Genomic DNA, 25,671 nt, shown 5'->3' with positions numbered 1-25,671 from the left:
GTTCTAATAAAGTTTGCCATGAAATATAAGCAAATGAAATCTCCTGAGCACTTGATACCATACAAATTCTTAATTTGATATAGGCATTAATAATAAATATTGCTCCTTAACATTTTATAGTTACTTTTAAGTTTTTATTATATATTAAAGATTGAATTCAGGGGCACTTTACCACTGAGCTACAACTTCAGACCTTTTTATTTTTTTATTTTGAGGAAGGATCTTACTAAGTTGCTTAGGGCCTTGCTAACTTGCTAAGGTGGGCCTTGAACTTGTGATCTCCTTGCCTTCGCCTCCCAAGTTTCTGGGATTATAAGTATGTGCCACCACATCTGGTTCATTTTATATATTTTAGCTTTTATTTTGAAATGATTTCAAACTTATAGAAAAGGTACAAGAATAGTACAAAGAACTGTGTATCCTTTAACCAGATTCATTAATACTTGACATCTTATTCTGTCTACACTTATACAGTTTTTTCCCTGATCCATTTGAGACTTGGTTGCAAACATCATGCCCATTTACTCCACAATACTTCAGGGTATATTTCCTGAGCACAAGAGTGTTTTCTTCCATAGCTACATTGATGCAATGATTTAAATGACTGTGTATATTGTAATCTCCTTACAGTAATCCCCAGCCCCACCCCAGGGTCCAGTCCAGCATAACATGCTGCATTTAATGATAATGTACAGTTGCATTTTAACTACCATTTCAAAATGACCCTTACTTTTCTCTGCTTATGCAAGTAACATGTTTAAGGTAAACAATTTAGAAAGTTAAGAAACACAGTTACCTTCGGAGGTTTCACTAGCAGGGCTGCAATCTCCGAGGTGACCACATTAACAATAGTAGTTATGTCATCTTTGAAGCGGTCAGAAAACCAAGTCCTCCGAAAACTGTCCCGTTTGTCCAGGTTATGTACATACTGGGCCATGCTTTTCACCTACAGAGGGATGGGGGAAATGTCAACATGGAGACTGGTGACCTGCTGCTTGGAAAAATGTGCAAAAGGGGGAGTGACTTGAAGAAAAGCTTTTACACAATGGACTTTTTGACACTGTATCGGTGCCGGTGCTGCCCAGGCTGGCTCTGGACTACAGATGCTTCTGACAGGCGAATGGTTGCCATGGTGGCAGGAGGTAGGAAGGGTGTCCTCTTCTTGACCCCAAGACAGGGGCTCCCTTCTTGCTGCTGACAAAGTTAGGAGCTTCCTTCTTTAGCTCCAGTGTCATAGGACCTGCCTCCTCCGTAGCCTTCATCCTGGAAGGCAGGGTGTGTCTGGGCTCCCATGACCACATAGGCAGGACAATTACAGTGCATGTCACAGGACAGGCAAATCCTGAGATCTTTTCTGCTCCTGGAATCGTGGTAAGGAGAACAAGGGAGAAATGTCCCTCCTATCCCGAGTTTCAAGATGAAATGGGGAACACAGCTTTTCCAAAAACAATTTCATAGTTTACAATCAGGCTCCTTTGTGCTTCTATAAATTTAAGCCATGTTATGGGTTGAATGGAGTTTGTTGGCTAGGTAGAAACTTAACCTCTATTTAGAATATTGCTTCTGATGATAATTCTAGAATTACCTTTTGAGTTCTATAAGTCTAACTTATAGTTCTGTCTCTCTAGTCTGTGCATCAATTGGTGACTGGTGTTACACACGCTCAGTGCCTACCACAACTTAAAATCCAGACTTATTTTTTGGATTTCTTGAGGACAAGAGATTTCTGGGTCAATACACTCTCCTTTGACATCATCAAAGGTTGACTATCATCTTTGTTGGAAGTTGTTGAAGCCATTAGGAACAGTCTGATGGGAAAGACTGGGAGACCCTGTGGATGGGTGCTTATACTCTGAAGTCATTTTCATGAATTTGTCTGTGTTAGTTAAAGAGTCACTGCAAAAGGAACTGGCCCTAGAAGTTGAACTTCCCTTCCTGAGAACTGGATGGGAGAAACTTTATGCACAAACAGTAGATTTCTGTCTCTCAGAAAGCAGGATGCTTGATTTTTGCTAGCACTGAGACAAAGACAGAAGGCAAAAGAAGAAGGGAAAAACAGAGAGGTAGTCTTCATATATTGCATGTTTTCAGATAATGCTGAGACCAGTTTGGGGAAGAACTAAGCATATAAAATTGAGTGTAAGAATCAGGGTTTCTCCCCACCACAGGGGTCTGTTTGGTCTAGGACCCATAGACATGTCCATAGCCCAGGAAGCCCCACATATGTAGCTGGTGAGGGACTTGAATGATGGTGGGAACCGGATGCCATTTTTGTCTGATTAAAGCACCTCTCTCACTGCACTCCCAACCAAGGACCTAGGAAAACAAGGCCTTTTTGTTTGAGTGACCCCGATCCTGATTCCCTGCTGACTAACCCACCCCAGTACCAGGCTTTTAGAGCTCACTGCTGCATTTGGCTCCTTCCTGCTGAGTTTGGCCATCCTACAACCAAATAAATAATTCTCACAATACTGTGCTTCCAAATAATGGCCTATATCCAGGCTGTCAACACTTGCCAGCTACTGTGTCCCTGGTCTTCAGAGAAGAACACACAGCAGAAATACTAGTGGATGTGTGGCTCATTATTTGTAGGGTGAGGTGAAACAGCAAAGTCTTTTCTCTCATATTGGCCTCTGCAGCCCATTCAAAGTAGGGGTAGCTTTCAAGAACTCCTTAATGCAGGACTTCATGTCCTCAGTGAGTAAACTAGGTCACCCATTTACCTCTGGGTCTCCAAGGTCTGGCTCAGCAGTTCCCAGAAGCACAGGGGCTTATTCATTAGCCAAGTGTGAAATTCACCCAAGGGTTGTATTCAACAGCTCTCTTGACAAAGTGGTTGTTCATTAGTGCTTGGCCATCAACACAAACCGAAGGGTGTTAAACTGCCCAGGTTGTTGGCTAAGCCCAAGGAAGTTGTTGTTTCTTTCTCATCAAGATCCTTGGGTAAAAAACTGGGATTTTAGTAACTTCCCAGGCATTGGTCAGGTAATCCATAACAACACATGGAGGACTGGGTGCCCTGAGATTAATTTTCTTGCAAAGTCTTCTTTGGACACTAAGAGTTTCCATTTGCCTCTGTTACAGTCCTCAGCTAAATTTCTTACCTTAAATTTCTACCTCTGAATGCTGGGAAGATGTCCCTATGTATTGCATTATTTGGGCCCCCAACCCTTTCTTTGGCTGCTGGTTGGAGTTGGCAATGGGAGGTATTAGCAGGGGACCAGGGCGTGGAAGAACAGAGGGGTTTGGGTGGTTAGCCACTCCTTCTGCCCTAATCCCTGCCATAGTGTGGTTCTGGCGGTGGCAATATTTTCCTAAGGTTCCACTTCCTGTTGTATGGACCTTCTTCTCTGCCTCCAGCTTTCTCCAGGCCCCAGTTACATTGTTCCCTACTCTTCATGCTTTACAGCTAGGACAGATAAAGTCTTCCAGCAGCTGCTGCTCCCGTATGCCTCACCAATCCTTATTGACTCCTGTAACCATGTGTATTCCTCAGGCAGAGGCCTTTTGATAAATGCTTTTCAGTTAATCCTGTTGAGTCCTATTCAATTCTGTCCTGCTGGAACCCTGACAGGGTATAGCCTGCAGAGTCCTGTGTAACTGCTCCCTTGGTTGATCTCCAAGTTGACCAACCCCATTAGAGTGTTTAAACTTGCACTTTTGTTCCCAACTACTTCATCTGTTTAGCATCAGGGGCTCGCTGGAGGCAAGGAGGGCTATTTGCTTTACTTTTTGCTCTCTCTTTGAGGTCCACCAAGTCCTAGTAAATAGATGTGTAAGATCAAGAGCAGTTTTCAACTTTTCAATGGTTCTTAGCTCCCTGCAGTTAGGGGCAGTGAAGCAGTACTGCTGAAGCCTCTGGAGACTCTCTTTATGGCTACTATCCTTCCTCTAACCATGTCTGTATTTTGGGAATAGTAAAAACCCCTGCCTCAAAGGTTGCTTGAGGATTAAATGAGATAATGCTTCAAAATGCTTAAAACAGCACCTGGCACATTATATATATAGTAAGATGACTAGTATACTTTGGATGCTATTATTTTTTTCTTCCTCGGGATGTCAGCTGTTACTGGGGTTATATGAAGGAGATATCATTACACCTGAAGAGAATGCAAATTGGCCTTCAAAACAGAGCTCTAAGGTGCCTTGTGGAACCACTCAGGCTTAGCAATACTGAGTTCGTGATTACTAGGTATGAAATAACAATGTAGCTCTGCATTAAAGTCGACTGACTCCTAAAGGCAAAGGGTTTCCATGTTATCAATACATTAGCCTAAGAAGATGGTTTGTAAGGTTGGGCTTCCCAAAGGGGCAAAGTGGTAGAAGAAAGGAATCTGGACTTCAGAGTTGGAGAACTGAGGCTTTGTACCTCACTGGCAGAGCAGCTAGCAATTCCCTACTCAGCCTTGGTATGTGCTATGGGGATAACCACTACTCTCTCACCCAAATTTTATTTTTATTTATTTATTTATTTTGTGGTGCTAGGGATCAAACCCAGGGCCTCAAGCATGCTAGACAAGTACTCTAACACTGAGCTACACCCCCAGCCTTCTCACAGGGGTTTAATAAGGTTGCGAGGATGAGTTAAAGAGTCCCTAGAGCTGCTATTAGAATGCTTACATAGCAGAGCTTGAGATACACTGTCCAAGGGACTTGGTTACCCGGTCAAACAACTATAGTGCTTTGTAGCATGTAAGTATTAGATAATATCTAAAAATGGATTAGATATTATCCAATCAGGTGAAGCGTGCTTCAAGTGTAGGAGTAATACAACCATCTTTAAGTTGGAATGCTGTTTTGTTCGAGACTTTTTTCTATGAGACTCTCCAAGATATCAAATTTAGTTTTTGCTTCATGCTTTTTTTTTTTAACTGCAATTTTGACAGTCGAATTTGTATAAATTGTTTAGATGGATCATAACCCACGTGAATCCTCTTTATGGAGAAGCTTGATGGTGGGTGAGGTAGGTAAGTAAGAGCAGGATATACAGGTCCTAGAGTGTTGATTTTAATACTTCTCATGCCTCAAGAAAAAAGAGGGGAGTAGTTTGTGACCATCCATTTCTGCCAGAACTTACGTCCCACTGCTGGCAGTCTTGTCCCAGGACTTGTGAGCTGTAGCACTCACTTTAACCAGCTTAGCTTGGAGAATGCAAAATGCTTGTGCTGGCTGGGTACACATTTCAAAGACTTCAGTTTTATTTAGGACTTACAGAGCAGAGGTGATGTGAATCTGTGGATTGTAGGTGTGCTTAGAAGCCACTTGGTAGGACAGGCAACTGAACACCACTGACTCCTGATTTTATTTAGTAGTTCTAGAAAAAAGCTCAAGAATTTGCTTTATTTTAACCAAGCACCCCCAAGTGATCCTGTTGGCAGGGATCTGGGGTAGTGCTGGCGCAAGAGATAGGAGAATGAAGAAGACAGACCCCAATTCTAGAAATCTAGTAGGTGAGCCCAAAAAAAAAAGAAAAAAGAAGAAATTACAAATTGGGTTAGGTGATAAGTAGAGATAAATAGGGTGTTTAAAAGGAGAATGATAAAAAAGAAGAATTACATTACAATATAAGGTGGTCAGAAAAGGGCTACTGGAGGTGGTGACATTTATGCTGAAGCCTAAAGAAAACACAGTGTATGTTTGTTGGGGATCGGGCAGGGAGTGAAAGGTAGGAACTAGTGAGAGAACTTGAAACTTTGAGGCTGAAAAAGAACTTAATACCTTCCAAGAACTACAAGAGTAACCATGTGGCTGGATGAGGGGGGAATATGGAATGAGATGAAGTGAGAAATGGAGGAAAAGAGCAGAGTCATACAAGGGCTTTTTAGTCATGATAAGTATTTATGCTTTTTTTTTGCCAGTACATTGCAACTTGCTAAAGGGGTTTGAAGAGAGGAGTGACACTGTTTAATGGTGGCTCTCCTGTGTAGGATGGATGGGCTGAGGGCAAAAGTGGATAGAGGGGGGAGAAAGAGGAAGTTACTTCAAGAGGCACATGAACAAGGACAGTGGCTTGGCAGGTGGGGAACAGGATGAGATGCTATGGGTTAGAGGCAGATTTTCAAAGTAGAATCCATGCGATTCTATGGAAGATAGATGAAGAGGTGAGAGGAGTCATACTTTAAGGAATAACCCTAGGTTTTCAGTAGGAACAACTAGGTGAACAAGGTGTCAGTTCCTGATGTGGAAAGCATCACTGTCTTTCTGCCATGTTCTCTTCTTGCCCTGTAGAACATAGATATGAACATGCGAGACTCACCAGAAGTTCAAAGAAGAACCAAGCATACTTGAAGACAGTTTCTCTCACCATCCCAGTGCTGACCACCATCTGCAGGGCAAGCTCCTCGTGGAAATGCTGACAACAGTTGGGAAAACCAAGCTGTGATGACAGGACTCACCAACACCCCTCTTCTTTCCCAATTTAATAGCCTGTTAGTTCCTGAAGCATATATCCTAGATGTCCTAGGCCATAGGCAGTGAACAGCAAAGACAGTGCTGACATAACCCGAGGTGAGGTTGATACTGTGCAGGAGAGCTAGGTTTGAAGGAACAGACTCAGCATGTGAGTGAAACTGTGACCTACAGGGGAAGCACTCCAAGGTAGCAGTTGAAATTGGAGGCATGGAGTACAAAGAGATGAGTGGTTTGCCTGGGGCGAGTTTGACCATGTGCAAACCATTCCTCTCTTTGTATTCAATTTTCTCATCTATAAAATCAGCTGATAGGTAGCAACAGTTCTCAAATTTGGATATATAATAGCATCCCCTGGTGACTTTGATAAATAAAACACGCAGATGGCTGGACATCACTCTTGGAGATGCTAGGTCTGGGGCAGGGTCTGAGAATTTGCATTTCTACCAAGTTTCCAGGGGACACTGATGCTGCTGGTCCAGTCATAGTTTGGGGACCACCATCTAGAGGGTATGTAAACTCCCTTCCTGATTGGATAATTTTCCTTTGCATACTCCCATGATGGCTTTATGTAGGAAATGTGATTGGATGGGTTGATGAGAAGAGGGACATGGTGGTAGCTGGAACCTGCAAACTTGACATTCCTTCCCAGAGCCAGAAGCTTGGAACATCCCTCAGCTCCACTTTATGTCTTCACTTCCCTTCAAGCCCTGTCTGCTCCATAGCAAATGGAGCAGAATTTTACCTTTCCCATCTTTCCCATTCTTCAACTTCTCTGGATATTTAATAATATTCTTTTGTTTTTTATTTTTCATTGTGGATAGACACAATATCTTTATTTATTTTTATTGAGGCTCAAACTCAGTGCCTCACACAGACTAGGCAAGCACTCCACCACTGAGCCACAACTCCAGCCCCTTAATAATATTCTTGACAGTAGTTTCAATGGGGAAGCAGTTTAGGACTCAAGGTTGAACTACAAAATTCATCGTAGCTGACTTAGTCTTACACTGGAAAGTCCTGCATCTTGGAGACCCCATTAGTTCTGGGAAAACCCTAACTAAAGGCAAAAGCAGTATCTGGGAATTTTCTGTGGCTTCCATTCATCTTATACCTACAGAACCTAGAATAAATATAGATGAACTAGCTCATTTTTTTTTGTATTGTTTAGTGGTTTAGAAAGTTAAAACTATTTGAAGACCCTAATATCACATCCTGATGTGGAGTTAAGTTTTAAAATCAGCCTAAAGCAAAAATTGATTATATAAGATCACATTCAACAATCCTTTAAATTACCCATAGGATACAGTATGCATGCAAGCAATTTACTAATTCTTATGAATATTAAAATTTTGAGAGCTACTTAGCTAAACTAAAAGGAGACAAATGGAAAATTTCTGTGCGGACATTTGTGTGATCTAACTGATTCCATCCCCGTTTGGTTCAGCTCATCAGGTGGTCTCACTTTATTTTGCAAGTTAGTCAGAGTTTAATAATCTTCATACATGTGAACACATTTGTTTGCTGTTTAGGGTCTTAAGTGAGGCTCTGCCATCTGGGAGAGGTGTGGGGTTGAGTGGTAGGTCTAGCAGGTGGTCAACTGTGTGCGCAATATAACTTGGCCACACCTCGATCTTCCCATGGTGGGAAAGAGACTTTCCACCAACGTCAGAATTAGCCTCTGTAAAATAGGTCAGTTTGACTACCAGAGTCTTATGGCAGGAAGAGATTAGACAAGGATAAGCTGCTTCTTAAAGTAATTTATGAAGCTTGCTGCTTACTGGGCGGCATTATCACAAGAACACCTTGCTCTAGACATTAGATAAAATAACCAAGTCGCAAAACCCTGTTTGCTGAGCTATTAAGGAAACACATTGGCTAAACTTCCCCCTGCAATGAAACAATTCTCTTCTGGTCATTTCAGGTCAAAAGAAGGCAACTGCAAAACCAAACAGGACACGCTACAAGGAAGTCAGGGTGTAGGCAAATGTTTTTTTTTTTAAGAAGGGAGATGGTACTTGTAACCAGTCACTGAGAAGGGGCTATGACAGCTAATGCTAACGTTTAGGGTAGATGACAAATTTTTAGCCTAAGAACATCTTTCACTTTTCCTTTTATAATTAACTCCTGGTACCTCTCCCTAACATATAGGGCCTGGACTACTGCAAAGTTTTCAGCACTAGGTCCTACAGTGTCTCTGATTCATCTTTCCTCCAGTCCAAAGAAAGCTGTGCTGAGGCTCATTCCCTCCTTGCCTGTTTAACAAACTTTCCCCTGTGGCATTAGCTGTTGCAAGAGGCTTTCTTTGCAATTAGCATATTCACATTTTAATTAGAGTCTTGAAAGACACTATAGACCTTAAGAAGTTACCATAATGGTGAGACTCTTGGGTGCCTAGCTCAGGGGAAAACTTGTCAGAAGGCTGGCTTGACAGAAAGCTTTTGAACACACCCCACCCCCCACGCCTCTCTTAAACTACCCTGGCTTTGGCTATGATTAAGGAATTCTTTTGGTTTAAGAATTCTACATCTTGTAAAGTTTCTGAACTCAGAGATAAGGCTGATTATAGAGAATTATGAGGAAGCATTTCATATCACTTTAAATAGTATTGAAATAATTGTATTTAATTACTGCCATTCATTTTTGTCATGGATGAATTATCCCTAGCTCATCTTTCACTAAAAAAGCAGCTAATGCAATGAGTCTCAAAGTGTCATCCCTGTAATAGCATTAGCTGGGAACTTGTTAGAAATGCAAATTCTTTAGCCCTAGCTTGGATCTACTGAATCAGAAACTCAGGGGGTAGGATCTAGTAATCAGTTTTAAGAAGCATTCCAGGTAATTCTAATGCATGGTTAAGTTGGAGAATTGTTGTTCATGGACAGTTAGGTGATTAAAAAATGAAGGGTAAGGAATAAGGTTGTAAGTGTGAGTGTGTGTGTGTGTGTGTGTGTGTGTGTGGGTGTGTTGTATGTTAGTATGTTAGCTGGGCAGGGACAATACTGGAGAGTACTTTGATAGTGTCTATTTCCAATCATAATGCAGGGTCCAGACCAGTCCTTCCTTGTCCTGGAATTATCTCCAAATTGCTCAGTACCTTTTTGCTGGCTGGCCTTGGGGCTGCAGTTGAACCTGGAACATCATTATTGCCAGAGCAATAATAAGACATCCTGCTGCAGTTGCGATCAGCAATCTGAAACACACGAACAATGACTCAACAGTCAGCTAACTTACACTGACACCCTGGGTGAGTGAGCCTGGAAATCACCATCTCAAAATTCTCCTCCCTCCCTCCCTCTCCCTCCCTACCTTCCTTCCCTACTGGAGATTGAATCCAGAGGTGCTTAACCACTGAACCACACCCCTAGCCCTTCTTATTTTTATTTTGAGACAGGCAGGATCTCACTAAGTTGCTGAGGCTGGCCTTAAACTTGTGATCTTCTTGCCTCAGCCTCCCAAGTGGCAGGGATTACAGGTGTACACTACTCTACTAGGCTCAGAATTGATTTTTAAGACATTTCTTACTTTTTTCTACTTACAAAGGTAAAATACTTTGTCAAAACAAAGTAAAGAAGGTAAATTCACACCTAATTTCACTTGTTCCTAAGTTAATCACCATAATAATTTGGTGTTTAGCATCCTATAGCTAAAAACTAGTTAGAATCAGTTACTGAATAGTTCCTTTAACATTCTGTGACTTTATTGGGAAAACAGAAACAATGTGAGAACAGTGCCCCTCTGTGGTTTAGCATGGTACTGTACTTAGTCCCCTAAGCACTAATAAATTGCCAAAAACCACTTCTGAAAGGGTCATGCTTTATTCTTTTGGTTAGACAAAAATTTTTCTTTTGTTTGTTTTTAATTGATGCGTAATAAATATCCATATTTATGAGGCTCAGTATGAAGTTTCTACACGGGTATGGTAATCAAGTCAGGGTGTTTAGCATATTCACCACCTCATATATTTATCATTTCTGTGTGGTAAGAACTCTCAGAGGTCTGGGGTTGTGGCTCAGTAGTAGAGGGCTTGCCTAGCATGTGTGAGGCTCTGGGTTCAATTCTCAGCACCACATATAAACAAATAAATAAAGGTCCATCAATAACTAATAAAAATATATATATTTTTTAAAAAAGAGAACTCTCAGAATTCTCTCTTCTACCTATTTTGAAATATTCAATACAATGCTGTTAACCATGGCACTCTCTGAAACCCTAGAACTTCTGCTTTCTATTTGTAGCTTTGCAAATGCCTGTGTGTGTGTGTGTGTGTGTTTTACTAGGGATTGAACCCAGGGCTTTGTGCATGCAAGACAAGCACTCTACCAACTGAACTATGTTCCCAGCCCTGTAAATGCCTTTAAAAAATTTTTTAAACTAGAATTTGGAGAAATAACATAAAAGCAGCTGTTTAAGGCCCATTGTGTCGGTCAGATACTTAATGCTCGACTTGAGTGATTAACCTTCATTTCTTTTGAACTGATGGATTCCATTTTGAAAGATGTAGCAGCAAGACTGTCATTTAAAGATCTGCTCAGAATCAGTTAACAGTGGTAGGAGACTGTCAGAGCATTAGCTGGTTTAGCCACACAGAAACAGTGAATAACATGAATTTTATTTTCCAGCATTGGGTCTTGGTGCTGACATACCCTGCAGTGTGGTCCTATGCAAGTCACCTGCCCTTGGCCTCTGTCCTCCCCCTGCAGAGGTCTTAACCTCTGGCTGAACTTAAGAATCATTTATGGCTCTTTTAAAACATTGCACTCCCAGAGATTCTGATGATCAATAGGTTGAACCAATTTATTGATATTCTATCCTTTAGACTCACAAAATCAACCCAGGGATGTGCTGAAGTTGGTCCAGCAGTTTCTGAGAGGTGATTAATAAATTTTCGGATTTTTTTGAGCCAGTTGTGAAAGGACATTATTTAAAAATTAAATTATATAAGCTTACATTTAAATAAGTTATATTAAAAGCAAAGATAAATCTGTACAATGTGATATCCTGGATTTATCTTAGAATATACACATGACATTAACAGAAAACCTGATGAAGCTCGGTTTTAGTTAATAGTAATGTACCAGTGTTAATGTCTTAGTTTTTCACATGAACCATACCGTACAAGGCATTATACACATTAAAAGAAACAGGGTTTGCCATCTTCCCTACCTTTGAAGACATGATGTTCTTAACTTCCTCGTCAGCTGCAGAGTGTGTCCCTGCCAGGTCTGGGTTGCTGCTGCTCATCACCCGGGCCTGCAGCAGCTTTGAGTTCACAGCAGCAGCAGACGTGCGTCCATATGTGTGGTAGCGAGGGTCGGGGAGGGCAGTGGTGCCACCTGTGTCCCACCAGGCAGAGACATGTCAACAGAGGACCAGAGTCACTTACAGACCTTGAGAAGGAACTGAAGAGGGATAGGGCAGGTAGAGGAATGAAAACCTACCAGATCAAGCCTTGAACTTAGTCTCTTCATCAAAACTTGGGGGGTGGGCACTGTTTTTTAGGGAAGTAGATGGGATAGGAGGCAGGAGAAGTGGTGAGGATTGTGGTGAACTGGAGACACACACCTCATTTCCAGCCTCCTATTGCCAGCAGAAACAGAACCCAGGGTTGCCAGAACTTCTGATTTCTCAAGAGAAGTTCTAAATGTGGTTATTTTTTTTTTATTTATCAATATTTAAATGATGATAACTTTATAATTCCTGGAGTAAGGTTTTCTGAGATTCAAAAATCCATAGAGAATAAATAAATAAATAAAATCCAGAAATGTTTAAACAACAACAACAAAAAAATCCATAGAGTTGAGCTGAGCATGGTGGTGTACACCTGTCATCCCGGCAAATTGGGAGGCTGAGGCAGGAGATTATAAGTTCAAGGCCAGCCTGGGTGAAACTACAGATTTATGTGAAATGAGGCTGCATGGACTAATAAAGTACCACGTTTATTTAGGCATGGAATTTGGTAAACTTATGCTATTTATTATATCATGCCAAACCAAAGTTCTGATAGATTATTATCTATATAAATAATTAAGAAAATTAGCAAACTAGATTATCATTATTATTTTAAAAATTTAGTTTGGGGAAACGAGAAAAGGAATTTATTAATTAACTTTTTAGTAATGAAAAGTTTAAGAACCTCTGATACCACTGCCATTGGATAGACATTATTTTCTTTGTCATTATCCCAGGCTTCCAGACATTAGTCAACACTTCTCCATTTTTCAATCTTTATTTTCCCAGTATGTAAGTCATACTTGATCAAGCGTTTAATCCTTTTATTTTTTTTTTACTTAAAAAAATTTTTTAGTGCATTATAGTTATATGTATCAATGGGATTTATTTTTGACATATTCATAAGTGAATATGACATATTTTAAAAAAGAGATCCTCAGCTGAATCATAAATTAGAACTGGGTAAAGAGCACTGAAATATTATCAAATAAGCAAACAAAATAGGTACTTAGAGCCTAAAAAGGAAGGGAGGAAGAAAATCTAGAAAGAAACTTTCAATTTCAGGACTTATATAAATTTTGAATTCTAAAAAATAAGATTGAATTTATTTTGAATTACAAGGCAATGGGACCCTATTGGGCAACGCTACCTTGCTTGGTTGAGTCTCTGTGCAGCTCGGGCAGGCGGAAGACATAGTGCACATAGGAAGCCAGCAGGCAGTTCCTCCCGTGCTGGTCCTTGCTCAGGTCCTTGCTGTTGTGCAGACTGTTGGCGATGGCCACCACGGACTCAAAGGCAAACTGGGAGAAGTTGGCTGAGGAACCAAGCGAAACGTGAACCTGAGGTGAATGTTCTCCCAGCCAGCAGCCATGAGTCCTGACCACTGATCACCTTAGCCAGGCTGCGTGCGGGGTGAGCCTGGGCCAGGGGACCTCTAGCCCTGGCTCTGTTCACCACAGCCATTCACGTTCCCTCCTTTCACTTTCTTCTGTCAGCACAATGGATTTTTCAGGACCAAGACATGTCTGGGTGTCTTTCCTCTCTAAACCCTGCTGCAAGACTTGCAGGCTGGCATTGTCAATATTACCTGGGAAACACAGATTCTCAGGCCATACTAACCCTGCTGAATCAGAATCTGCATTTCAACCAGTTGCCCAAGGGATTTGAGAGCCTGCTATGATTTGAGATGCGCCATTGCATGATACAGATTCTTGTATAGATGGATCTAAATGTATGTATGTTTACGTCATTCCTCCTGGTGGGCCCAGACAAACTACTGGTTTACTGTATGTATGCTCTTGTTCTGGTGCTCCAAGCCTTCCATAGTTTGGCTGCAACCTACTTATCCAGCCTTGTGCCTGTTTCTGCTCAAATTCGGCTTCCCTTCCAGGCCACATTGCCCCATTGTGTGTCTGTTTCTCCTCTCCTCCCTGGCTTCTCTCAGGCTATTATCCTCACCTTCCTTGCTTTTGTCTACATGGATCTTTCAATGCTCTGCACAAATCCCATCTTCCTGAAGCCTCTGACATTGTGCAGTACAGGGCTTAAGTAAATCCAAATGACATGCTTCTCTGCAGCTTCTAGTGGTAACTTCAGCCTCTCTGTGAAGGCTGAAACCCTTTCCCAGATCAGATATGCTTCTCATACTTTCTTGTCCTCCCCCACTGTGCCTTCCATACTGCTAAACAGAGTAGGTGTTGTATAACTCTTGGAGATTAATTGCCTCAACTTTGATGATAAAGAAAACACTGTGTTGTTAAGAAAGCCAAAAATCTTAGAGGTAAAATAAATCCACCAGTTACCAGAAATGGATTTTTTTTTTTTTGGGGGGGGGGTACCAGGGATTGAACCCAGAGGAGCTTTATCACTGAGCCACATCCCCAGTGCCTCCCTTTTTCCCTTATCTTTTATTTAGAGATAGAGTCTTGCTGAGTTGCTTAGGGCCTCCCTAAATTGTTGAGGCTGGCTTTGAATTTGAGATCCTCCTGCCTCAGTCTCCTGAGCCAGTGGGATTACAGGCATGTGTTATTGCACCTGGCCGGAAAGGGAACTTGAAAGACTTCCTCTAATCACTCAATAAAGTTTATGAAAAAAGCTATAATATACATGCATTGAATATAAAAAAAATAGCACTGGACTTGGTCTCCCTTGAACTCACATCATCAGTGCAAAGGAAGCACACTGTTCCTGGATTTCTGGAAAACTAGGTTTTCTACAACCTACCTACCTTGGCCTGTTCTTGCCTGCCCATGCCTACCCTCACCGGCCCATGCCTCCTCCCAAGTCCCCCAGGCCTCTACCTGTCTGGCCAGCAATGACCATGGGCTGCACGGACAGCTGAAAGAGCTTGTCCAGCACCAGGTGCAGGAAGAGCACCAGGGGCTCCAGGCGGGAGGAGTTGAGGCAGATGATGCTGAGCTTCAGCTCGTGCTCCAGCGCGCTCTCGCTGATCTTGTGGTCCAGCACACGGATGGGGAAGGTCACTTGGCTCTCCAGGGAGTGGCAGAGGGTGAAGAACTTCTCCAGGTGGTTGTCCTAGGAGGACAGAAAGCAGAAGACCCAGAGGGGACTTATCCCACCAATGCTCACCCATGGATCCCTAAGGACAATCAGACAGCTCTGTACGGGTACAACCTCTCAGCCAGTGTTCCAGATCAGAAGTTCTGAGTCATTTCACAGCAAGGCAATGAACTTCTTTGTAGAACAGAATAGGACCTCTCAATAATTGCTAACTAAAGGAAAAACAGTCTAGGCTCTGATGTGTTCCGTAAGCAGAGGTTGTCATGGCAGGTAAACATACTGTCAAAGAGGTCTAAGCAGATACATAACTCAGTGACAGGCAAGGGAGGGGGGATGGAATTTTTTTGAAAAGCTGATAAAACAGCAGAAGCATGGAAGGAAAGGAGGTAACAGCAGAAAAGTTTTTCAGATCAAGTTTCCCCACAAAGTTTCTCAAGCAACTGAGCAGGTACTACCTTCCTTCGTTTAGGTACGACATTTTCCTAAGGTCTTCCACTTTAAAGGGAAAATGAAAACTGAATTGGCTTGTAAGTCCCCCACAAAGAACTCAAGGTTCTTTCTTTTTTTTTTTTTTTTTAAATCCATAGACAAAGACCTACTTTGGTCTTTTATTGGCCTGTTGTTTGAAAGTTTCTCTGTTGTACCCCACTCTTCAACACTAGCCTGCAGGGTCTGATTCAAAGTTGGCCTTGGTGTTTCTTACCTGTGTGTGAACAGAAGAAACAGCTTGCACTTCAATATTAAATACTCCCTTATGTCCTTCAGCCCACTTGATGGGAGGATTCTGCAGAGGGACTTTCTGTGTTAAAGAAGAAGAAGAAGAAAAGATTAGCAATCCAATCTCCTTTTCTGATTGCTGACAAGCAATGAAAAGCAACTTGAATGTTAATGTTGGGTCCTACAAATAGAAAGCTTCCCCCAAAACTACTGTAACTGGATTTGGAGTCAAGAGCTGTGGAATCAAGCCCAAGTTCAATTTTGCACTAAACTAGTTAATTTCATTTGACGTGTCAATCATTCTCTGGGCTTTAGTGTTCTCATGTTGCAAGCAGAGGGTTGCTCTGTACTCCCATCCAGCATTGATGATCATTGATTCTAGGAATTGAGATAAGTACTCTTCCCATGAATCAGGAGTGTCAGGACAGGTTGTAGAGTAATGCAATGAAAGTAAAAGACATGAAATTCTAATGCATTTTAATAATGAAAATAACTTCCCTTTTAATCAAAGTGTTTCTAAGTAGCAGTCCTGCTTGGCTCTAGCTTATTTGTAATGACTCTTTTATATCAGTTATTCATCAATATCTTTGCAGGTCTACTAGTAACTACTATATTGGACTGTGCAGGTCTGCAGGATATTAGAAAGCAATGGAGATGTATCTATAAAATAAAAAGCTTAAGTTGAGTAGAAAAAGGAACTAATGTTTACTCAGCATTAAGTTTATTGTTCAATAGGTAACACCACATTTCATGTTCACAACCCTATAGGTAGATATAGACTCAGCTTCATCTTTGAGATTCAGAGAGGGCAAGTAATTCACTCATGTCCACACAGCTAAAGTATGGCCCAATCCAGATTTTGGATCCAGATTTGTCTGTGTCCAAAACTCAGGTTTGTTCTATGCTTTAAAAGACAACTGGGAGTTAGAATATGATGAGAAGGTGATTTTGAGGGCTTCTACATGGTGCTCTGTGTCCAAATCACAAACAGAAACCAGAGAACATCTGTGAAACACTCAGGCTGACCCTTAGCTGGCTGTGAGGAGGGCAGTTTTAGTGTGAAGCCAGGCATGAGCCTGTGGTCAGGGCAAAAGATACCTCTCTTTCCAGGGGAAAAAGACAATAAGAGGAAGAAAACAGCCTGGAGAGAGGGGTGAGGAGCAAAGGAGTTGGGAAGACACTTGACTGTAAAGGTCAGATCTAAATTCAAAGCCTTGGGAAAATTTTTTTTAACTTAAAAACCCAAAGGAAAACATAAGAGTGAAAGGAGGGATCTCTAGAATAAAGGATCTTCAAAAGAAACACATCAACTGACAGCAATATGTGGACTCCATTTAGATCCTGAGGCAAACAAACAAGTGTAAGAAATAAATGACCTTAATAGGATGATGGGGAACCTGACCACTGACTGGCTATTGATGCCATCAGGGAGTTAGTGTCCATTTTTCAAAGTATGAAAATGATGTTGTGAAGGTTAAAAAAAAAAGCTCTTGTTTTCAAGGTACATATTTAAATATGTACAAGTGAAAGGATATCTGGAACTTGCTTCACAATAATACTCTGATGTAAATAATATACTGATATAAACCTAAACCAAAGGGACTGGGAAGCATGGGAACTGGAGTTGGAACTGGTGTGGCCCGGATGGAGAGTTTGTGGGGCTGCCTTTAAATGGGCTCACCCCAGGAAGAATGCATGGGTAAGGGGGTGCAGGAGGCAGGAAGGGGAAAAGCTTGATGATGCTGGGTTCTTTAGAGGAAGGAGTAAAAACTTCAGTGTCCACCTGGGGACCACGACCCACAGGAGAAGCTGACAGACTTGTCCTGGAAACCTTTTCTAAGGATCCTTTCTGGGAGCAGTTTTTATCAGTAGTGGGCTTCACTTGTCACCTCATCTAGAATGCATTATTCTGTGGATTCCTTTGTTGCAGATAACCCAAGGTAATGTTATGTAGGGCACAGGCTGCATCTACTCAACATTCTGATTTGGTGGCATCTAACTGAATGAGGTTTCTTTCACAGTCAGATATTTCTCCCATCCCATCAGAGCCATAAATTCTCAGAAAATACTGTGTGTTGAGAGATAAGCACTCCAGAAAACACAATGAGCATCCTCGGTCACATTTAAGGGAAGGGGAAGTGATCCAAGACCCTGATAGCCAAGAACTAGCTGATGGCCCCTTGTTGGTTACCTCTGCAGAATGCATGGAGTAGTTGGGAGGCAGTTTTTCCAAGGCAACTGGGAGACAGTAGGATCCAGTTTGAAGACGTTCATTTAGGAGAATTGGCAGCCACTGAAACAGATGATGCAAAAAATAAAGTGGTATTTATTACAGCATATAATTTGGGTAATTTATCTGGCTCCCAATAATCAAATGCAACTAAACAATGATTAGATATTGACCACGTCTCTTTTTGGCAGTCGTTTCTGTCCAGTTCTTTGCATTTTAAATTCCCTGAGAGTTCCTGAGATGGTCATATCAATGATTTACTGTCTTTAAAGCCCAAGTAGTAGCATTTTTCTTTATAACCAATGCTTGTGTGTGTTGAACATCAATGTTCATTTTACCTTTTATATTTTTAAAGGAATAAAAAAAGAAAAAGAGCTACTTCTATATGTGAAGCACATATATTAAATTTGGAAAGAACAGACATTACAATGCTTTTCTTTAAAAAATGAATATTCTTTCAGTATCTATCACCTAGTAACTTTCCATTTGTAAAATCCGTCATTTACTAAGTCAACTCATTTCAGCTTCTTCCTATAATCTGCTTTAGCACATTTTGCTACTTCTGACAGGAAAAAAGCAAGTGAATGGAATTTAGTTGTTTATCTTTGCAGGGATCTTGGCTGCCTAGCCCTGCAGTGTGAATTGGCAAGTTGGAAACAACTCACTGAGTATCCCAGGAGACTTTCTACGGAGGCTCCTTGCTTCTGCTGACAGCTGATATGATAGAAGGTGAACAGGAGGTGGTGATTTACTGTGAGCTTAGCAGGGAGCTTAATTTTCACTTCTTCATAAAAGTCAGGAGACCTGTTTCAAAAGCACATTATACACAAATAACTTTTAGCAAGAAGGATGACTTCTCTGACTATAAATTGCAATGCCAGGGGCCCTTTTGCTCTTGAGTTAGCCTGCATGGTGTGAAGGCTTTTCATTTGACATTATTCTGCTCATGAGTGAGATGTCCTTGAAACCACGCTTGTTACTGGATACACTTCACTTACATACAACTGCTCACAAATGAAAGGCTTTGTCAAGGAAAAAGAAATTCCCACATACAATGGAAAAACTCAACAATGTAATCTGAAAAGGGGGTAAGGTTCAGAGTCCTGCTGTGACCTCTTTTTTCATCTCTACCCCAAGACCAGGGCCTGGTATGAGGCTGCTCTCATTAAAGGACTGAGGAAAAATGGATGATGCAGGAGAGAAAAGGAAGTCGGTTTTAGTGAATTACGAAGCCCCAAGGGCTTCATGCACATTACCCCATTTAACCCTCATGTCAAGCCTGGCCAGTGTTTACAGGAAGCATGTAAATGGGCCTGGGTTGTCAGGCCAGGATCAAACCCAACTCTCCATCCTACTAAATGCAAATAACAGTTTAAAACTATTCCATGGTTCATTTTATTGACATAATTATGAGAGTTCTATTTCTGCTGTGGTCAACTTAAAAGCAGGCGGTAGGGCAGGAGAGGAGTCATGTACAGAAGATAAGATGACCAAGATTGGATTTTGCTTCTGATCACCTCTGGAATCGCAAAGCAAGCTAGAAAATGTATTTCTTTACTTAACACTATAGAATCTCTCTGCATCATACAAGGATTGGAGATTCAAAAAAAAGGTCAAAATCATATTAGATTTTTTAGCCATATTTTCTTCTTCCTGTCTTAGTTGATGGTGAAAAATTTGCATAGCCAACACAGAATTAAGGAAATAGTAAAAATGTCCTCTGTCCTTTAAGCCCTAAAATGTAAAAATTGTCGGCAAAAATCACTTGGAAAAGCCAGAAAAACTAGAAGACACTGAAACAGTCTTGCCATAAGTTTGGATTCTGAAATATACTTACTTATTATGGTATGTAATGGCTGTATACACTTCCTGCAGAAATTCAGGCCCATTGGACTTTCCAAAGATGACCTGTTCACCAATACAGAATGAACAAAATTAATAGTGACTTTTGGATTTATTCAAATCAAATACCAGGGGGCCAGTAAGATGCTGTAGTCTCATAATTTTATAAATTAAGGGTACAAGATCCTACAACTGGTCCAACCAAACGGGCAAAAGAACTGACTATGACTGGTGTGGTGGCCCATGCCTGAAATCCCAGTGACTCAGGAGGCTGAGGCAGGAGGATCAAGTTCAAAGCCAGCCTCAGCAACTTAGTGAGGTCCTAAGCAACTTAGAGAGATCCTAGTCCAGAGAAAGATATAGTAACTGTATTCTACGACTTATGAAAAACAGTTTAAATAACCACCCATCTCATTCAGTAACAGATAGTTAAAAAGTACAGATTCTGGCATTTTGACTTCTTTAGAGCACATTGTATTATATGTTTATTATTTGATTTATATTTTGCCTCAGGATGAAGAACCATCCCTAAAAGGTGTTGAAATGGTGTGTGTTTACTATTACTAGGCAGTACTTAATATTTATCTGTAGATGTGGTCTGTTTGGGTAGGTATGTAATGCAGTGCATATATGGAGACATTCAGAAAACATGGTGGATGTGTTGAATTCATCTCTCTTTCTTTTTCCTCTTTCTTTTTAAATCCATGGGGTCTCTAACACTAAGTTACATCCCCAGCCCTTTTTAAAATTTTGAGACAGGGTCTCACTAAATTTCTGAGGCTGGCCTCGAATTTGCGATCTTCCTTCCTCAGCCTCCCAAGTTGTTGGTATAACAGGTATGTGCCACTGTGCCCGGCCAAGCCCATCTATTGGTGTTGTACACTATCAGAGTGGCATGGTCCTGTGGGCAGCATGGAAATACATTGATATTTTTCACTCCTCAAAAATGATCCGCATGTCCAACACTTCATAACTCATTATGGAGTAAGGAAAGAGGTTTTCAATTTAGATTGAGGCTGTTTTCCTGTCATTTGTGGAACCATACTGGACTAGCTGGAAAGGCGCCTGGACACAGTGAGTACAGCTGCCCTGAAGACAATACTCTGTACATAGAGGAGCCCTGAATTCTGCCCTTGTGGACTCACAGGGGAAATACCTCCCACTCTGCTGTAGGGTCAATGTTACCCCCTCTTTACCGGCATAGCGTGGCTAGGGTCTTCTCCACACATAAACTGGATTTTTATTGTAATGTTCCGGGCAGATGCTAGTTTGTTAGCAAAATTCAGCCTCTGTGGGTAGACATAGAGGAGATTTCTGGAAAAGAAAAGATGAAGAACCAAAGCATAAGGTCTAGAGTTGATTTCAACCAAGTTCTTCATTGAGTACCTAGGCCATTGCTCAGAGAGTAATTATTTTAATGGAGTTTTTCCCTTTAGAAGTCAATTATTGTTGGAGAATGAAGTTTCTGTTGATTCTTCCTCATTAGCTGCAGCCATGTGATAAAAACCAACACTTTTCTCTGTTTTTCTATGTAGAAAGATGTGACTGCTGATGCTTAGCAAGTCTTAATGTCTTGGAATGTTGAAATCTGCAAGGAGGTGATTGTAGGTCTGATACACAGATAAGAAGGCAAAAAAGGTTCAGCTCATTTTAAACCCAATTCATGACCTGACTTCATTCCTTCTCTTTCTCTTTTTTTTTCTTTCTAATAATTATGTGGTAATTTCATTTCCTATTGGCATGGTACTCTGTATTAATTTAACTTTCCCTCTTGTTTAAGAGGACAGATCAAACTTCCAAGCCCAGTTTTTAGAACTTGAAAATATATTCATTCATTTGACAAGTATGTAATAGATACTAGGCTAAGCATAATTTGCATATATTTTTTCTATTTGCATTATTACTAGTATATTCCACTGAATGTAAGCTCCATGAGGATAGGAATTTTTTAATATTTTATTTTTTAGTTTTAGGTGGACACAATATCTTTATTTTAGTTTTATGTGGTGTTGAGGATCGAACCCAGTGCCTCATGCATGCTAGGTGAGCATTCTACCACTGAGCCACAACCCCAGTGTCAGGATAGGTATTTTTATTTTATGCTTTTTTTAGAATTTTTTTTTGTAATTATAGATAGATAGCATACCTTTATTTTATTTATTTTTGTATGCGGTGCTAAGGATCAAACCCAGTGCCTCACACACGCTAGGCAAGTACTCTGCCACTGAGCCCCAGCCCCAGCCCTTATCTGATGCTTTTCGATTCACTGATATATCTTCAGCAGCTAGACTAGTGCCTGGGATATAATAGGTGCTAAGTAAATATTTTGTGAATAAAGGAAAATTTGATGAAGAATAGTCCTGATTCAAAGAAACAGTAATAATATTAACATTTATGCAGGATTTATCCTGAATCAGTAATATTTTAAATAATAAATCAGGTAATATTTTAAATACTTAATATTTAGGGTTGGGGATGTAGCTCAGTGATAGAGTGCTTGCCTAGCATGGGGAGACCCTGGGTTCACCAGTACCAAAACAACAACAACAACAAAATGAAACAATCTCCACAGACCCAAATACTTCATATTCATTACTTTGTTTAAGTTTTCATAATTATCCTTTATGTAGGTACGAATATCATTGTCATCATACCCACATTATCATCCCCATGTTACAACTGAGGAAAAAATGAATAACATGTGTCAAACTATATGGCTAGGAAATGGCAGAGTCGGGATTTGAGCCCGGCAGCCCTGTGCTCTTAACCAAGCTATATTCCCCCTGCACAGCTCCGACTGAAATGCTAGGAATAGCTTTTCATGTCTACCTTCAATCTCTGGTCTCATTATTTGAGTGTCAACAGTAAAACAAAGACTGGTTCAATTGGTATCATGTCTTCTGGGAAATGTTTGTCTTCTTCGCTCTTGATCTGTCTCTCTTTTAACTTCCAGGCCATATCTGCTCCCCAGACAGATATATTCTTGCCCCAGGGGCTTCCAAGATACCAAAACCACCTTTGAGTGGATTGAATACTAGGAGAGGAGTGCCCAAGAAGGAAGTCCAGGTCACCAGGCATTCCATCAATGAACGCAGGGTCTCATAAGACTTTACAAGGATTTGCATATTAATAGACAACAGAGTCTCTCAACCTGGCCGCTATTGACTTTTTGGACTAGATAATTCTTTGTTGTAGGGGCTGCCCTCTGCATTGTAGGATGCTCAGCACCATCCCTAGTCCTCACCTACAGGGTCCTACTGAGATCTTGCCCTCCCTCAACTGTGGCAACCAGAAATGTCTTCAGATGTTATCATATATCCCCACGCAGTCAAAATCCCCCACGTCTGAGGATTATAGCTCTATACGTGTGAATTTCTATAGGACAGATCTACACAAATAAATAGCAGATTGCTTCCCTTTAATACATATAGTTAAATTAAATAACCAATGTCACCTATTGGATCCATATTCAAATGCAAAATATATTCCACTGGAAAAAATTAAAGTTAATAGTCAGGTGTGAGGCAGAAGATGAAAATTTAAATCTGTTTAACCAATGAGGTCTGGGGTAGGCAGGGAACGGAGAACTGAAAGCAAAGACAGGACCAAATGAGTAGGGTGAGTGGACATGCTTCTGATGGACAATGCAAACTGCCTTGAGGAAATCACTTAGTACTGGAGAGAGAGAGAGAGAGAGAGAGAGAGAGAGAGAGAGAGAGAGAGCACGCGCGAGCGAGCGCCTGCCACGTTTCAACACTAATGGTCATTGTGATAGCCCTGTGAAGCACTGGAGAGCTAGTTTATGCTCAAAATCCCTGTATTCTGGTTTGGTAAAAGGATATGAGAGAATATCTATTTTGAAATGGGATAGTCTTCAGAACTAAGTATATGCTAGGTGAGGAAGCCTAGAATCGGGAACCAGGCCTACCTTTTCTTTTCCTATTCCATAGTCTATCTTTATTTTCAGAGCAACTTTGAAATTTGTATTGCATACTATATTTCTTTTTTTTAATTTTTAGTTGTTGATGGACACAGTAAATTTATTTTATTTATTTTTATGTGGTGCTAAGGATCGAACCCAGTGCCTCACACGTGCCACTCAAGTGCTTTCCCACTGAGCCACAAGCACCCCTACACACTATATTTCATGGGTAACTTATCATTACTGAAAGCAATGACACTTATTTCACCAAGGGTCATCAAAACCTCACCTAGTCTCCTACCAGGTATTAATCTGATTCCATTAGACTGGTGGTCACTGAAAATTGCATATCAAACTTGCATTTCCCAATTAGTTCCAGGGACCCCTCAGTACTCTGCAAAGTGTTATCAAGTATATGGGGAAGAGGTAGGGAGTGGGGATCACACAACAGTGTGATCAAACACTACTGGGAAAGACTGGGGTGAATCAAGATAAAAGCTTCTTTTTAGAAGGACAGTTTCTTGTTTTTGTTGTTCTGGGGATGGAACCAGGGGTGCTCTACCACTGAGCTGCATCCTCAATCCTTTTTGTTTTTTTATTTTGAGACAAGGTCTCATTAAGTTGCCCAGGTTGGTTGAACTGCTGATCCTTTTGCTTCCCTGAGTTGCTGGGATTAGAGGTGTATACCACCTCCAAGTGTTTTGGCTTCAGAACTCAATTCATTTGTTTATTCTTTCACAAGTATAATATTCTTAGAAATGATCTGGGAAAACATTGAAATAAACTTATCTGGCTATGGAAGAACATCCCACATCAGGGAAGGAAAAACAATAATATAAAGATTCTCTACTCAAATATCTTGCTCAGTAATGAATGTCCCCAGATGTTCAAGAACAAAAACAATATTTGTAACTGTCAAGAACACACAGGAGCTGGGCATGGTGTGCACTCCTGTCGTCCCAGCTACTTGGGAAGCTGAAGCAAGAGGATCTTGAGTTCAAGGCCAGCTTTAGCAAGTTATTGAGACTCTTTCTCAAAAAAAAAAAAAAATGAGTACAAAGACAAATAAGTAGCAGTTCCTATTTTTATTTACCCCAGTGTCTCTAAATTGGGAGACCCACTGGAGGCAGAATGGGGTGACCATGCTGGGAACAGATTAGAGTTGCTATCTCTTGTGGCCTTTCTGGGCTCTTTGCACAATGGAGGAAACTGGCATATGCTTTCCCCCTTGATTTCTAGCCTTTGCTCCTGGCTCTTTCTAGTTTCCATCTTATCCTCTCATTGGACTCTTTTAACAGGTCCATTACTGGCTGCATTAACCACTTACATTCAAATGAAAAAAGAAGATAAAAACGAGACATCAATTTTTAACAAAGGGAAGTGAATTTAATTTAGATGGCAGAATACACAGAAAGCATCAAAAATCAGTTAAGTATCCATGGCCTACCCAGAAAAGTAGGTGACAGGCAATGACATGATACTCAGGCTTGAGTGCCAGCGGTTTTTTTTTTTTTTTAATGTACTGGGGATTGACCTCAGGGCACTCCACCACTGAGCCACGTCCCCCGCCCCATTTTGTATTTTATTAGAGACAGGGTCTCACTGAATTGCTTAGTGCCTTGCCGTTGCTGAGGCTGGCTTTGAACTCTCAATTCTCCTGCATCAGCCTCCCGAACTGCTGGGATTACAGGTGTGTGCCAAAGCACCTGGAGAGCCCCAACTTTTTAAGATGAGTAAACTGAGCCCTAGAGGTAAAGTGCCAGCTCACTCTGTGGGTTAGCCACAGCCAGCCACAGGATTCAGTGCAGCTGTACCACACGGTTAACTCAGCAGCACCCCCAGATCTTGCTCTGTCCATCTGAGGCAGCCCAACCTTGATGGTAGGAGACAGGAGGACCTCAGTTGCTATCAGGAGTGGATGTGGGGATAGTGATGGATGGCAGAAGACAGTTTACAGTTGGGGTGTGGGATGCATGTGGGGTACAGACCCCTCTCTGCCCATTGCTTGCTCTTCTTAATCTCCACTGATGCCACTCAAATAAGAGAGCTAATGTTTATCAGAGGACCTGTAGCATTCCTC

The 25,671-nt window shown here is 41.2% G+C and overlaps 1 protein-coding gene across 7 annotated transcripts in view; it reads right to left on the bottom strand.

Moving 5' to 3' along the window:
- Positions 1–25,671, bottom strand: part of Dock8 (dedicator of cytokinesis 8) — a 232,118-nt gene that overhangs the window by 70,982 nt on the left and 135,465 nt on the right. For all 7 annotated transcript variants that reach the window (XM_046459393.2, XM_046459388.2, XM_046459390.2 and 4 more), the window contains 11 exons: positions 20,866–20,983; positions 19,665–19,735; positions 18,493–18,631; positions 17,789–17,890; positions 15,584–15,679; positions 14,661–14,895; positions 13,010–13,174; positions 11,575–11,744; positions 9,506–9,601; positions 6,257–6,352; positions 797–946 (listed from right to left, as the gene is read on the bottom strand). In XM_046459393.2, coding sequence (XP_046315349.1) covers positions 797–946; positions 6,257–6,352; positions 9,506–9,601; positions 11,575–11,744; positions 13,010–13,174; positions 14,661–14,895; positions 15,584–15,679; positions 17,789–17,890; positions 18,493–18,631; positions 19,665–19,735; positions 20,866–20,983 — 1,438 coding nt within the window. The remainder of the gene's footprint in view (positions 1–796; positions 947–6,256; positions 6,353–9,505; positions 9,602–11,574; positions 11,745–13,009; positions 13,175–14,660; positions 14,896–15,583; positions 15,680–17,788; positions 17,891–18,492; positions 18,632–19,664; positions 19,736–20,865; positions 20,984–25,671) is intronic.

The sequence above is a fragment of the Marmota monax genome, unplaced genomic scaffold (genome assembly GCF_021218885.2).
Source record: "Marmota monax isolate L192 unplaced genomic scaffold, Marmota_monax_Labrador192_F-V1.1 WCK01_AAM20220418_F8-fsc00059, whole genome shotgun sequence".
NCBI classification, from domain to species: domain Eukaryota; kingdom Metazoa; phylum Chordata; class Mammalia; order Rodentia; family Sciuridae; genus Marmota; species Marmota monax.
The sequence above is the reverse complement of the archived record's forward strand: the minus strand, read 5'-3'. Positions and strand labels throughout refer to the sequence as shown.